Source organism: Tachyglossus aculeatus, chromosome 21, assembly GCF_015852505.1.
Source record: "Tachyglossus aculeatus isolate mTacAcu1 chromosome 21, mTacAcu1.pri, whole genome shotgun sequence".
Taxonomy (NCBI): Eukaryota; Metazoa; Chordata; class Mammalia; order Monotremata; family Tachyglossidae; genus Tachyglossus; species Tachyglossus aculeatus.
Window position 1 is genome coordinate 62,904,933 of NC_052086.1, and position 16,290 is coordinate 62,921,222.

The window sequence follows — 16,290 nt, forward strand, 5'->3', positions numbered from 1 at the left end:
GAAGTACAAGTTGGCAACATATAGAGATGGTCCCTACCCAACAGTGGGCTCACAGTCTAGAAGGGGGAGACAGAGAACAAAACATATTAACAAAATAAAACAAATAGAATAAATGTGTACCAATAAAATAAAGAGTCATTCATTCATTCAATCATATTTATTGAGCGCTTACTGTGTGCAGAGCACTGTACTAAGCGCTTGGGAAGTCCAAGTTGGCAACATATAGAGATGGTCCCTACCCAACAGTGGGTTCACAGTCTAGAAGGAGGAGACAGAGAACAAAACAAAACATTAACAAAATAAAATAAATAGAATAAATATGTACAAATAAAATCGTCATTCATTCATTCAATCGTATTTATTGAGTGCTTACTGTGTGCAGAGCACTGTACTAAGTGGTTGGGAAGTCCAAGTTGGCAACATATAGAGATGGTCCCTACCCAACAGTGGGCTCATAGTCTTGAAGGGGGAGACAGAGAACAAAACAAAACATTAACAAAATAAAATAAATAGAATATGTAGAAATAAAATAGTCATTCATTCATTCAATCGTATTTATTGAGTGCTTACTGTGTGCAGAGCACTGTACTAAGTGCTTGGGAAGTCCAAGTTGGCAACATATAGAGACGGTCCCTACCCAACAGTGGGCTCACAGTCTTGAAGGGGGAGACAGAGAACAAAACAAAACATTAACAAAATAAAATAAATAGAATAAATATGTACAAATAAAATAAATATTCATTCATTCAATCGTATTTATTGAGCGCTTACTGTGTGCAGAGCACTGTACTAAGCGCTTGGGAAGTCCAAGTTGGCAACATATAGAGACGGTCCCTACCCAACATCATCATCATCATCAATTGTATTTATTGAGCGCTTACTGTGTGCAGAGCACTGTACTAAGTGCTTGGGAAGTCCAAGTTGGCAACATATAGAGACGGTCCCTACCCAACATCATCATCATCATCAATTGTATTTATTGAGCGCTTACTGTGTGCAGAGCACTGTACTAAGTGCTTGGGAAGTCCAAGTTGGCAACATATAGAGATGGTCCCTACCCAACATCATCATCATCAATTGTATTTATTGAGCGCTTACTGTGTGCAGAGCACTGTACTAGGCGCTTGGGAAGTCCAAGTTGGCAACATATAGAGATGGTCCCTACCCAACAGTGGGTTCACAGTCTAGAAGGGGGAGACAGACAACAAAACATATTAATAAAATAAATAGAATAAATACGTGCAAATAAAATAGAGTAATAAATACGTACAAACATATATACAGGTGCCGTGGGGAGGGGAAGGGGGTAAGGCGGGGGGGATGGGGAGGGGGAGGAGATGGGGATATTAACCCAGGCAAACATATATACAGGTGTGCAACAAAACGTATTAACAAAATAAAATAAAGAGAATAAATATGTGCAAATAAAATAGAGTAATAAATACGCACAAACATATATACAGGTGCCGTGGGGAGGGGAAGGGGGTAAGGCGGGGGGGATGGGGAGGGGGAGGAGATGGGGATATTAACCCAGGCAAACATATATACAGGTGCACAACAAAACATTAACAAAATTAAATAAATAGAATAAATATGTGCAAATAAAATAGAGAAATAAATACGCACAAACATATTTACAGGTGCTGTGGGGAGGGGAAGGGGGTAAGGCGGGGGGGGGGGGGAGAAGATGGGGATATTAACCCAGGCAAACATATATACAGGTGCGCAACAAAACATATTAACAAAATTAAATAAATAGAATAAATATGTGCAAATAAAACAGAGTAATAAGTACGTACAAACATATTTACAGGTGCTGTGGGGAGGGGAAGGGGGTAAGGCTGGGGGGATGGGGAGGGGGAGGAGATGGGGATATTAACCCAGGCAAACATATATACAGGTGCACAACAAAACATTAACAAAATTAAATAAATAGAATAAATATGTGCAAATAAAATAGAGTAATAAATACGCACAAACATATTTACAGGTGCTGTGGGGAAGGGAAGGGGCTATTAACCCAGGCAAACATATATCCAGGTGCTGTGGGGAGGGGAAGGGGAGGAGATGGGGCTATTAACCCAGGTCTCCCGAGTCCCAGCCCTGGGTGAGCCCGTTGTTGGGGAGGGGCTGTCTCTCCCTGCTGCCGAATTGTACTCTCCGAGCGCTTAGTACAGCGCTGTGCTCACAGTAAGCGCTCAGTACTGATGAAGGAAGGTGCTTTTCCTCCAGGAGAGCCCGTCCTCCACCCACTCGGGTCCCCCGCACCTGAGCGGGATCATCTGGGCCAAGAGGGCGGGGCCCGGGCGAGGTGGGCACGGGGGGCAGGGCACAGGGGGGCACGGAGCGGACCGCTGGGGGCCGCCCGTGCGCCGGGCTGGGGGCCAACGGGCCACGGGCTTGCGCTGCCCGCTGCCAGGGTGGCACCGCACCGCCCCGGGCCCAGGACCGGGAGCGGGACCGGGAGCAGGAGCCGGAGCACCGGGCTCCTCCGGGCCTCGGGCAGGAATGCGGAACCAGCGGCGGGGCCCGTGAGCAGGCAGCGGGATGGTGGCGCGCCCCCGACGACGGCCCCCGTGCCAACCCCCGTGCCAGCCTCCCGGACTGCCCCCGTCCCGGCCGCCCCGGGCCCCGCCGCCCCCCGGCCGGCCCTGACCGGCGGCCGCCGCCGCAGCGGGGGCGGGGGGGGGAGGGGAGGTAGGGAGAGAGAGGAGGAGGAGAGGAAGGAAAGGAGGAAGGAAAGAGGAGGAGGGGAGGAGGAAAGGAAGGGAAAGAGAAGGAGGAAGGGAAGAGGTGAAGGGGAGGAGGAAAGGAAGGGGAAAGAGAAGGAGGAAGGGAAGAGGTGAAGGGGAGGAGGAGAGGAAGGGAAAGAAAGGAGGAAGGGAAGAGGTGAAGGGGAGGAGGAAAGGAAGGGAAAGAAAGGAGGAAGGGAAGAGGTGAAGGGGAGGAGGAAGGGAAGAGAAGAAGGGGAGGAGGAGGAGGAAGGGAAGAGAAGAAGGGGAGGAGGAGGAGGAAGGGAAGAGAAGAGAAGAAGGGGGAGGAGGAAGGGAAGAGAAGAGGAGGAGGAGGAAGGGAAGAGAAGAAGGGGAGGAGGAGGAGGAGAAGAGGAGAAGAAAGGGAGGAGGAGGAGGAGAAGAGGAGAAGAAAGGGAGGAGGAGGAGAGGAAGAGGAGAAGAAAGGGAGGAGGAGGAGGGGAAGAGGAGAAGAAAGGGAGGAGGAGGAGGGGAAGAGGAGAAGAAAGGGAGGAGGAGGAGGAGGAGGGGAAGAGGAGAAGAAAGGGAGGAGGAGGAGGACGAGGAGAAGAAAGGGAGAAGGAGGAGGAAGGGAAATAGAAGAAGAGGAGGAGGAAGGGAAAGAGGAGGAGGAAGGGAAAGAAAGGAGGAGGAGGAGGAGGAGGGAGGGAAGAGGAGAAGGAGGGGGGAAGGGGGAGGAGGGGGGAAGAGGAGGAGAAGGAGGAAGGGAAGGGAAAGAAAGGAGGAGGTGGAGGGACAGAGGAGGAGAAAGCCCGAGCGGCCGGAGCTCCCGCATCACCCATGGCGAAAGAGAAGACCAAGAAGGCTTTGCAGGACCTGCTGCACAGAGCTGGCAACCAGCTGTGCGCCGACTGCGGAGCGCCCAGTAAGACGGACGGCGGAGCGGGGGACGGGGACGGAGGGAGGGAGGGAGGGAGGGAGCGAGCGGCCGGGCACGGGCATTTGGCAGTAGGGTGGGGCGGGAGTCTCCTCCGGCCCCCAAGCAGCGCTTAGACCGGTGCTTGGCACCTAGGAAGTGCTTAGCCAATACCGTCATTACTAGGATTATCCGTCCTGCCGGTTGGGAGGGAGACCCCCGCCCCGCCCTTCCATCTCGCCCCATCGGAGCCGGGCCCTTGGGGGAGAGGAGGGAGCGGCGCGACCCCCCTGGCATCCTCATGCTGAATGTACTAAGCATTAAGCGCTTAGTACAGTGCTCTGCACACAGGAAGCGCTCGATAAATGCGATTGAGTGAATCTCTTTCACCCACATCTCTCTCCATCTCCCGCCTTGGTCTCCACTACAAGCGAGCTAACCGGTTGGGGGGGCCTGGGCTTCACAGGACGGTCCATCGATGCTATTTACTGAGCGCCTTGGGTGTGCAGAGCGCGGGCATCCCTGGTTTCCGTCCCTGCCAGGTGGAGGGGATTTCTGGGATTTGGTCCCCTCCTCCTCCCTGCTGCCGGAGGGGTCTTCCCCCTTCCCGACGGGATTCCCCGGGCTCCCTTTTCCTGCCGGTCCTCATCCTCCCCCTCCCCTCTCCTTCCTCGCTCGCCCCTTCGGCCCATTGCAAAACTGCGGCCCCACAAGAAAGAGGAAATCGCGGTGAGGCGGGCAGGACCGGACCAGGGGAAAGGGGACCCTGCCCTGTCCACCCCGGGGCCGGCCCCCGGACACCAACTGGGGGGCAGTGGGTGTGAGTTTGGGGGTCTCGGACCCAGGGAGAAACGGGGGACCAGGTGCCCAGCGGGGCTGGGTTGAGCAAAGCGGTGAGCCAGATATTAATACTAATTATTATGGCATTTGTTAGCTGCTTACTATGCGCAAAGCACTGTAATAATAATAATAACGCTGGTATTTAAGTGCTTACTGTGTGGCAAGCACTGTTCTAAATTCTGGGGTAGCTACAAGGTAATCAGGTTGTCCCACGTGGGGCTCACAGTCTCAATCCCCATTTTGCAGATGAGGTAACAGGCCCAGAGAAGTAAAGTGACTTGCCCAAGGTCACGCAGCAGATGTGTCGGGGTCAGGATTAGAACCCCTGACCTTCTGACTCCCAGGCTTGTGCTCTTCCACTATGCCATGCTGCTTCTCCAACAACAATTCATAATTATAATACTAATTATGGTATTTAACTCACTACGTGTCAGGGACTGTACTAAGTGCTAGGGTGGATACAAGCCAATCAGGTTGGACACAGTCCACGCTCCACGTAGGGCTCAGTCCTCATCCCCATCTTACAGATGAGGTAAGTGAGGCACAGGGAAGTCGCGTCTTGCCCAAGGCCACGCAACGGACAAGTGGCAGATCCAGGATTAGAACCGATGATCTTCTGATATCCAGGCACGTGCTCTGTCCAATACGCCATGCTGCTTCCCACTTCCAGCGGCTGGGGCCGGGGGCTGGGAGAAGCCGGGCTGTGGCACACTGGCCCTTCCCCCTCGCCCTGCACCCTCCTGCCCACTCTCTGGCACTGCCCTCCGAGCCCGGGTTCTTCGTGGCTGTTGTTCCTGGGCCTGCCGAGCCTCTCCAGACTTTGCTCTGTCTACAGAGTTTTTAGAAACGCCACCCGCCCCGAGTCTAGAGACCCATAGCTGAGACCTTTCTATCTTTATTCGAGGCCCCTCCTCACTCTCTGAGGTCTCTGGTCTACCCCTCCCCGCCACCCCCGGGAGCGATCAAGGCCCTGCTTGGGTCGGGATGCGCGTCTCGGCCTGAAAGCCAGAGAGGCAGAGTTGGCAGAGTGGAATTGCCCACCGTGCCGCCTCAAGGTAGTTTTGAGGGGGCCTTCCAAAGCTACACCACCAATGCGTGTTTTCTTGGTATGTGTGAATTGCACCCCGGGATGCCAAGTCGAAGGTTTGGTAGGAGGAGTAGAGCTCCACCTTCCTATCGAACCAATCTTGTCAATGCCAGTGCTTAGTACAGTGCTTAGCACAAAGTAAGCACTTCATGACTACCATCAAGAAAATTGGAAACAGCCACATAGGTGTAGGTGGGAAAGTCTTGGCGAACAGATTTCCGCCGTTTCCAGACAGCATTTTTCCAGACTTCCTCCCGCACCCGGCACCATCCAAGTGTGAGGTCCAGCAATTACAGTAATGCATTGGCAGCTAGTTTGAGCATTGAAGTATACTCATTTAGGACGTCTCCTATTCTAGTGCTGAGCATCCCAAAGCCTTCATCAGAGAGGCTCGAGTGCCCTGCTGCAACTGAGATTGCAGGGCAAAAGGAAGAGAGTGGAGTCTGAGAGCTTCTGAGACTTCCAGTCCCAGAAACGATCAGGGATCTGATGATGGCCGTGGCGGTAGTGGCCGGCAGCAAGTGTCTCGATCAACAACCTGCTTCGACCTTCCCTAGGACAGATCAAGAGGATTCATTGAGACAGAGCACTGTACTAAGTGCTTGGGGGGAGTACAGTGGAGGGAGAGGACGCAATCCTTGCCCTCTGGGGAGCTTGAAATCAAATGTGGGCGGAGGGGGGTAGGAGAAGGGAAGCTGGACCCAGCTGGATTGTTCTTCTAAAGCCTCTGAGACCCCAAATAGGGGGTGCTGGAGGAACCAGCCCTCAGCTGCCAAACGGGTCCCAGCAACCAACTGAGGGGCCCGGGTTGACCTCGAATCGCTGTCCCCCAGCTCCCTGCTCTTCACCTTCCTTCCCCACCCCTCCACTGTCCACACTGTAGTTGAGGAATAAAGTGAGTCATAGTCATTCCACCAGAAGAAAGCCAAGTAACCCAGCGGGGCTAACAAATGGCAACCAGCAAGTGATATTTGTTGGAGTGCAAAGTGAGGGAAGAAGGTAGATTTTGGAGGTGTCTTTTGAGAACTGGATAGCTCAGTTCATAAAGATTGGCAGCAATAGCTGGTAGCTTGCTGGCAAAAAAATCACTCAGTTCTCCTACAACAGTTTTTCCCTAGTTGCTTTTCCTTGTCAACCAATTTGCTTAAGGAACCTTGTGAGAGGTTCCAAATTGAGAGAGGGGGAATAGGCAACCAGTACACTTTTCCAAGCAAATACACAATACTCTTCCTCGAACTCTCCAACTGGGCTTGCCGTGGTTTTTTTTTTCTCAATATAAAGGAGATAAACCTATGGCTTTTACGAAAAGCAGCGTTCTCCTTCCGAAATCACCCAAAGTGGCCTTGTTGCTTTAGGTCCCACCTCTCCCTACATCCAGGGTAGCCCCCATATCAATCAATCAATTGTATTTATTGAGTGCTCACTGTCTGCAGAGCACTGTACTAAGCATTTTGAAGAGTACAGTATACCAGAGGTGGTAGACACACTCCCTGACCACAAGAAGTTTTCGATCTAAAAGGGGAGATAGACAATGTCAATCATTGTTATTATTGTTATAAATTATGGATATGTACATAAGTGCTTTGAGGCTGAGGGAAGGCGGAATAGAGGGGACAAATCCAGTTGCAAGTGTGACGTAGAAAGGAATGGGAGAAGATGAAATGAGGGCTTAGGGAAGGCCTCTTGGAGGAGATGTGCCTTCTATAAGACTTTGAAGGATGGGAAAGTAATTACCAGATACGAAGGGGGAGAGTGTTCCAAGTCTCAGGTTGTGGGCGAGAAGTTGGCGGAGAGATAGATGAGATAGAGGTACAGTGAGTAGATTGGCATTAGAAGAGTGAAGTGTGTGGGCTGGGTTGTAATAGAGCAGCGAGATAAGGGGGAAAAGAGATTGAAGTTAGAAATCCTGTTCCATGATTTTTGCTTGTGATGCCAACTTCAGCCTCCACAGCCATCCCTCCGACCTGGGAACAGATTGAGTCCTGTGACACTGGCTTATCCATAAACTGGGTTACTCTCATGACATGAGGGCCAGTGCGCATCCTTGGGAATGAATGACCCCTTTCCTGCTTCCGTAACTGGACTCTCACTCTTGCTCACTTTCTTCCTGCTCCTACCCAGTTTCTTCCTTTCCTCCCTATCCCTCTTGTCATCCTCTTGCCGTCCCCCCTGAGGGAACCCCACTCATAGTGGAGCCTTCTCCTCTCACTGATACATCCACTCCTTACCCTTCCTCGAGGCACTAATAACATGATTCCCCCTTCTATGAGGCCCCCTGGGATTCTGCATTGTGCTTATTTAAAAATAAAACTGGTCTAAATCGGATGTAGGGATTGCACATTGGAGCCACATGTGCAGAGTAGGTGGGTTTCACCAGAGAAGAGTGAATCAGCCACCAGAGTTGCTATGTGAAGGCCTTGGGGCCGGTAGTAAGGAGCCGAGGGGTTCTGAGACTAGACTGACTGAAGAGGGAAGTCCTGGATCGCTTCCTGCCCATTATCCCAGCCTTGATATTGAATTATGGTTTGAGTAATGGCTCGTGTCTTTCTCTTCGAATACGTGGCATCCTGTCAAATGTAACATTCCCTGCTAATCGTGCACCTGGCATGTTCGGATGCAAGGCTGTTTCCGTGGAGAAAATGAATCTGATAATGGGCGGTAGCTGGCCGTGCTTCCATCTGATTGCAGGCTCAGAAACATGCTGCTGCCGCTGCCCTGTGCAGCGGGAGGGAGGGGGAAGAGAGACACGTTATGCAGTCACCTCAATTTTATTCTCTAACAGGAATGTATTCAAGAAAACAGCTTTTTCCTCTGGCTTAGGATTTTTGCTTGAAGACAATATACTCCCCACTTCCCCAAGAAATAAAATGCCATGTTAATAATCTGTTTCTTGAATCAGAGAAGCAAGCATTTTTGGGGTAGCCTTTATTTGGGTGGCCCATCAATTTAGGATTTCAGCCATACTGTTCATTCAGTGTCTATGTTCTCTTTGATTTGACCGGATCGTGTGTGTGTGTGTTTGTGTTGATTCAGCTGGGGCTTTGGGCCTGCCTCTCATCCAACCAAACTTCATCCTCAGTTCTCTCTGCTGGTGCTGAGGTTTGGCCAGCATCATGCTTTCTGTGTTCATTGAGCGGGACAGAGGCAGGAAATGTATCTCTTGTGTCCCGGAGAGAGAGCCAAAGGGGAGAGCTAGTCAGCGGAGGATGGGAGTCGAGCAAAACCTTTCCATTGTTGCCAGCAGCAAGCCAGGGCTGGCTTCAGGTTTAGTCGTTTTTGACTTTCAAGTGCCTGCTAAAGCTCTTTTACCCATCTGTTCACCAGAGGCAGAACAGGGGGTGGGATAGGCGTGGTACTCGGATATGTCGGGTCCAGAAATCCCTCCAGGGCTACTGACTGCTAAAAAATGAAATTCCAGCCACTTAGATGGTCTCCGAATGTGTGACCCAGAAGCCTGTCCCAGGAATCTCGGAGACCTACTGGCACCCTTACTCTCCCATGTAAAGATATGTGCTTGTGGATGGTGGGGCGCGTGGAATTCCAGAGCTGGCCGTCCTATGCTGGTGAAATCTGCTTTACAGATGCGTCTAGTCACAACTGCTGTCCACGTTCTAGGGTGTATCTGGCTGCCTTTATCCTTGTCTCCAGCACAAGCAGGAATAGGTTTCCTTGTTCTTTAGTTGAACTAACTTCCCCTCTAATAGCTGCCACTTTAATAATAATGTTGGTATTTGCCATATGCATTCCATATAATCAGTATATATGGCAAGTTCTCAATCAAATATTCATATTTATTGCATGATTACTATGGCAGAGCACTGTACTATGTGCTTGGGAAAGTGCAATACAACAAAATTAGCAGACACATTTCCTGTCCATTAATGAGCGTACAGTCTAGACGGGGAGACAGACGTTAAGTATTGTATTGAGAGCTTGGATAGGTACAATATAAACCAATTAGACACTGATCCTGTCCAACATGGGTCTCACAGTCTAAAGGGGAGGGTGAACAGGTATCTTATCCCCATTGTTACAGATGAGGAACGGAAACACGGAAGTCGAGGCTTGCCCAAGGTCACCCAGTAGGCAAGTGGCACAGCCGGGATTAGAACCTAGGTCTTCTGTCTCCCAGGACCAAACTCTTTCCTGCTTCTCTCAGGCCTCTCTGCACCCGTCACCCAGCTCTTTCCTAGTTACTAAGATGACAAAGAAGTTGGCATATCTGCTTTTCTTTGGTTTAATGCCTCTTCCCCCTATGAACAGCTCTAAGCTGATGGTGAGTTATATGGCAGAGGAAGGAGTATTAAGAAGGATGTGGATAGGGCAAGCAAAGAAATGCTGTTCACCGAAAAAAATCCCATAACACCCGTTGAAGATTGAAGGCAGGGTATTCAGGCTGAACAAAGGAAAGCTCTTCTTTACACAGCAGGTGTGAGGCTGATCGAATTAATTCTGCAGTCTGGGTTCAAGAAGGGGTGGGTTAAATTCATGGGTAACAGAATCCATCGTGAGGTTTTAAGAGTGGGGAGAAAGTTGGAGATGTATATAAGGGACATGCCTTATGTTGGAAATCAAGGATCCCACAGTTCCTCCAGATATTCAGTCAGTGGCATCTATTGAGCAGTTATCGGGTACTGAGCACTCTAAGTGCTTGGCATAATATGGTACAACAAAGTGGATAATAATAATAATAATGATAATGGCATTTATTAAGCGCTTACTATGTGCAAAGCACTGTTCCAAGCACTAGGGAGTTTACAAGGTGATCAGGTTGTCCCACGTGGGGCTCACAGTCTTAATCCCCATTTTACAGATGAGGTAACTGAGGCACAGAGAAGTTAAGTGACTTGCCCAAAGTCACACAGCGGACAAGTGGCGGAGTCGGAATTTGAACTGATGACCTCTGACTCCAAAGCCCGTGCTCTTTCCGCCAAGCCACGCTGTTTCCCCTGTATAGACAATGTTTGACAATAGACAATGGAATAGACAATGTTCCCTGCCCACATTTTGGTGTCAGTGCCAGAGTAGAGTCCTGGGCAGGATATTGGGGTGGGACATCAGTCAATCATATTTATTGAGCGCTTACTGTGTGCAGAGCACTGTGCTCAGTGCTAGGGAGAATACAATATAACAATAGACCCATTCCTTGCCCACAACGAGCTTACAGTCTAGAGGAACACTGCAGGAGCCTTGCTGTGGGGGCAAGGCTTCACATGGGCTCTGAGAGCTTGGAACTCCCCTTCCCCTTCACCCGAGCAGAGCAGTGTGACATGGCAGGAAGCCACAAGAAGCAGGGTCGCCTGGTGGAAAGAGCACGGGCGTGGGAATCAGAGGACCTGGGTTGCTCCGCCATTCTGTATTGTTCTCTCCTTAGTGCTTAGTGCAGTGCTCTGCACACAGTAAATGCTCAATAAATACTGTTGATTGCTGTGTGACCCGGGGCACTTCACTTAACCTCTCTGTGCCTCAATTTCATCATCTTTAAAACGGGTATTTAATATCTGTTCTCCCTCTAGCTTAGACTGCGAGCTCTGTGTGGAACAGGGGCTGAGTCTGATTTGCTTAACTTGTATCGACCCCGGTACTCAGGACAGTGTTTGGCACATAGAAAGTGCTTAACAAATGTCATAATTATTTTGGGAAGTGGAGGTTGGATGAGACACACTTGATACAATTGGGAATGTTGGAGTAAATATTCACCGAACGATGGAAGGGGTGGGTCCACTGTGCCACACTGAGGGCCTAGGATGACAGGGGTGAGGGGGGCTTTGCCCTTTGCATTTCTTTCTTTCACATGATTAGTGGGTGAAATTAGAATTTTCAGGTTGAAACTATTGTTTCTTTATGGTCTTCCCTCTTAGATCTGGAATTCCTTAAGGGCAAGGGCCATGACATACAGTTTCTGAATAAGGTTTTCAGTAAATGCTATTGATTTTTTTTTCCCAACTTCAATGCTCTGGTCAATGTAGACATTCCAGTCATTTTGGAAGGTGAGAGTGGTTGAAAGACCATTGGTTTGACCCAGAATGGCATTTACTGTGTACTTAAACCTTCCCCTGCCCATCCTGGGTCACAGAGATTGGGGCAGCTGGCTGGAGTGATTGTTGGGTGGTTTGGAAAGTCTAATCCCAGCATCGCTCCCACAGTTTGCAGTGTAACCTTGGCCTATCTACTTTCCCTCCCCTAGTCCAAGTTTCCTCCTGGAAATTGGCAAAATCCGGGCCAGTGGTTTGAACCAAACACTGTAGAGGACATGAGCACCCAGAAGAGAGACATGAAATTGAGTAGGTAGGTGTTGTTGTAACACTGCCTTTCTTGTCAAGGTTGCAGACACACTACTTGTCCCTCAAGGTGGTTGGAGAACTGAGAGGGTGATTTCCAATTTTTGTTTCTTTGTTTAGGTGCACAAGTGTCAACAGGTGATAGGTCTGGCAGGCTTTCAGTCTCCTTGGGGACAACTCAGAGGGCTAGTGTCTTCCTCCAGTGGCACCTGTGTTTGTCATTAAAATTCTAATTGATTGGGACCATTAGCACTCAGCACTGAGGGAAAAATGGGTTCTCTTAGATCCCCACTGCCCTACACGTGATGGCCTTACCGGGGACTGGCAGTGGGTCTCAGGACTGTTCCACATGGAACTCACCCAATAAGAGGGAGGGAAGACAGCTATTTTATCCCTATTTTACAGATGAGGAAATGGAAGCAAAAAGAGATTTTAAAAAAGTCACATAGCAGGCAAGTGGTGGAGTAAGACTAAAACCCTGGTCTCCCAATTCCCGGACTCCCGTGGGTCATGGTGTGTATTACTGAAGCATTTAACGGTTGAAATATCTACTTGCAGCAGGGCCAGTATGGAGGTTGCGGGGTGTACCACTTTGGGCTACGGGTCATCAGACATAATTTGACCTTGCCTCGATCTCATCTATCTCACGGCCAACCTCTCACCCACGTCCTGCCTCTGGCCTGGAGCACCCTCCCTCCTCATATCTGGCAGACAATGACTCTTCCCACTTCAAAGTCTTTTTGAAGGCACATCTCCTCCAAGAAGCCTTCCCTGGCCTAGCCCTCCTTTGCTTTTCTCCCACTCTCTTCTGTGTTTCCTTGACCTGCTCCGTTTATTCATCCCCCCCCTCCCAGCCCCACCCTACTTATGTACATATCTGCAATTTATTCTTATTAATGTCTGTCTCCACCTCTAGACCGTAAGCTCGTTGTGGGCAGGGAATGTCCATTTATTGTTACATTGTAATAATAATAATTGTGGTATGTAAGTGCTTACTAGGTACCAAGCACTGTTCTAAGCGTTGGGGGTAGTTACAAGGTAATCAGGTTGTCCCACTTGGGACTCACAATCTTAATCCCCATTTTACAGATGAGGTAACTGAGGCACAGAGAAGTTAAGTGGTTACCCAAGGTCACACAGCAGATAAATGGCGGAGCTGGGTTTAGAACCTACATCCTCTGACTTCCAAGCCTGTGCTCTTTCCACTAAGCCATGCTGCTTCGCTCTCCAAACGCTTAGTACAGTGCTCTGCACGCAGTACGAGCTCAGTAATTACGAATGAATGAATGGTGGTGTGCTCAACCCCTTGAAGCCCTCCATTTCTAGCTCGGGAGCTGCCTGTTATTGGGTTTGTGGGGAGTGGTGGAATGGAAGTTGGGGGAGGTGGAGATTATGCTCCATCTCCTGCAGGCCTGCCGAGAAATGGGTGGGGACTCAGAGTGGGGTGACCTTGACTGGCATCCGGATATGGGGTGCAACTTAGGAGCGTGACCTCCCCTCCCTTGCCACCTCTCCTTGAGGCAACCCCTAATCAGTCAATTAAAAGCCGGTTCTGCACCCTGTTCACCCTGCCGCCTGGGCCACGCCAGAGGCGGGGAAACATCCTGTCACTTCCCAGGATCTGATGGTGGGGCGCTTCCTTCCAACATGGCCAGTTGAAACATCAGGGGGAATGATCCAGTCGGGGGAGGCCTCGGTCTACAGCTCTTAGCTCCGGAGCCACTGGGTGAGAGCTTTAGACCCACCCCGACCCAAGATCTCTGGAACACGCCCTCCACTTGCCTGGACACCACAGAGGGTCTAGTGGAGTGTTGCTCCCTTCTGGAAGTGATGGTTTCCCCCAGGACTGAAAGGAAAAATAATGTCACTGAAACGATGGTGGCTAGTGGGCTTCCGGGGGTGGGGAAGGGTTGGCAACTGCCATGGTGGGTTGTCGGCTTTTGGCAGGAGTTGGGGAGAGTGTGGATGTCACTGCCTCACCCGGAGTCGTGGGCCAGTTCCTGCTCCCTTCCAGCGCTAGTGTCACAAACTATCTTTTGGGGTTGTGTGAATTACCTCTCAGGGCAGGAGAGCTGGAGATGAATGAATCAGAGTTCATCGTTCAACCCTATAGTTGGGATTGGGGGGAATTTGTAGAGTGAGCTGTGCTCTTTGGGCTTTTACTCGTGGCTGCACAACCTCCCCAGCACACACACATTGCCCTTCCATATGGACAATTGACCTGCGTATTTGAAGATGATAGCACTGACGCTGAAGATAACTTATGAGTGTGTGTGGCTGAAGAGACCAATCTGGGATCCACAGTTCTGGCCATATCGGGCAAACAAAAAGGTTGTCCCTTGTTGCGTTGTTGTGTTTAATGTTTGTTGCGCCTGGGACTGTCTTCTCTTCGGGGCCTCCTCCTCGTCTCTCTTTCCGTGCAAAAATCCTGTTCAAAGAGAGCCACTTCCTTCTTTATGGCAGTGTGCCATGCTGGTCTGTCCTCAGCAGTTGACTCCCAGTTTTCTGCTGGGAGGCAGCATGTCCTTAAGACCCTTCCTGGTTGTGTCACTGGCTGCTCCAGAGACCTGCAGGAACCTAGTCCAGTGTAGGGACACGCAGCCCTGCCCAGAGCCCAATGACCAGTCCCACAGTGATTGTAACCAGATTGGTGATTCCAGGATTTTGTTACAGTGGAGACAAGTTCTGGCCTGTTTTTTTTGTTTGTTTGTTTTTAAATGGCATTTATTAAGCATTTACTATGTGCAAAGCACTATTCTAAGCACTGGGCACTGTTCTAAGCGCTATTCTATCTTACTTCCAGCCTTATCAATGAGCCTCTTCTCCCACTCCTCCTCTCACTTTGGGGGTGATCAGAAATGCCCCAACTGGGCCCCAGCTCAGGACTTGGAGCCCTTTGGACAGAATAGGGAAACTGAGTGTTAGAAGTGGAGAAAAGGAGTAAGCATTGAGGTTTTTATTGGGCTGGATTCTTGAATTTGAAGTATAATTTTTCACAAGCAATCAGTTGTATTTGTTGAGTACCTTTAGTGGAGAGAGCTCTGTACTAAGCACCTGGGAGAGCACAATAGAATTAGAAGACAGGCTTCCAATCTGGTGGAGAAGTTTACAATCTACTGGGACAAATTGCTTGCGTTTTTGTAATTGTAGTTTTTAAGCAGTTACTATGAGCCAGGCACTGTACTAAGCGCTGGGATAGATACAAAATAATCAGGTTAGACTTAATCTATGTCCCACATGGGGCTCACAACCTTAACCCCCATTTCACAGATGAGGGATCTGAGGCACAGAGAATTGAAGTGATTTGCCCAAGGTCACACAGCAGACAAGTGGAGGAGCTGCGATTAGAACCCTGGTCCTTCTGACTCTCAGGCCTGTGCTCTACCCACTAGTCTGCCTTGCTTCTCAGCTTCTCTGAATCTGTTTTCCCACTGGTGAAATACAGGTGGATGTTGGCATGGGGATCCTGGCTAAATTGATCATGGCTTTCCAAGTCTTTTTTCAGATCCTCGGTTGAAAAACATTTTAGGAGCCTGAAGCTATTAGAGGTAAAAATAGTCGAAAGCTAAATGATCATCTTGTGCTACAAGAATTTCCTCTCTCGCACATATTTATTTATTAAGCCACAAAGTCACTTCATCCCCCTGGGCTATCATGCAGTCTCTGTAAATAGCAGCCACCAGTTTCCTTTTTGGGTGTTTTGAATAGGGCTCAGGTTTCAACTGCTCCAACACAAGCATCGGTCACCACCATATACCCCAGAGAGCATCACAAGAACGTCTCTCCCCCCGCACCCCACTCCCCTCAGAGGGTCTAGACACATTTCACAGCAAACGAAAATCCAGGTTGAGCAGAAGAGGAACCGCCTCTCCCAGTTTGTTAGTCAAACCAGTAGTAATAATAGCATTTAGTGAGTGCCCACTGGGTGCAGTGCCCTGTACTGGGCGTTTGGGAAGTTGAAGATATTTTCCCTGCCCACCGCAGTCCATTAGTACACATTTTTAGGTGCAGAAATGCTTCTACTTGCTTAGAACAGTGCTTTGCACCTAAGTGCTTAACAAATACCATCATTATTATTATTATTCTACTGTTGAAGGATCTGAGGGAAATGTCTCAAGTGTCGGCCTGGACCCTTTCAACAGTCCCTGGAGATAGATTCTCCCCTGTTGGAGGAGCCAGGATTGTTAGTTGGGCAGAACGGCCGGAGCTTAGGCGGATTCAGATTGCACCCCGGGCTAGCTCAGGGGCCGTCAACCTGTCTGTGCAGCAGGGCCATGCGGAAATCACCGCGAGCTGGACCCGTTGGCAAAAACCTTAACCAATACCATACACTGCATTCTGAAGCCACAGCTGCTTTCTAGCAACGGCTACCTGAACCCCTATCTGTCCCTGTCTCCCCCCAGCCAGGGCCAGGGTCGGGAGGGGAGGAAGGGGCAGAGTGTTGAGCCAGCAGTGACAACCACAGTCACAACA

General features: G+C 49.9%; 1 protein-coding gene across 1 annotated transcript in view; it reads left to right on the top strand.

Annotated features, from left to right (window-relative positions):
* The first annotated feature begins 3,446 nt into the window (after positions 1-3,446).
* The window catches only part of ADAP1 (ArfGAP with dual PH domains 1), a 143,126-nt gene continuing 130,282 nt past the window's right edge, over positions 3,447-16,290 (top strand). The window contains exon 1 of the mRNA XM_038762678.1: positions 3,447-3,618. Coding sequence (XP_038618606.1) covers positions 3,534-3,618 — 85 coding nt within the window. The 5' untranslated portion in view covers positions 3,447-3,533. The remainder of the gene's footprint in view (positions 3,619-16,290) is intronic.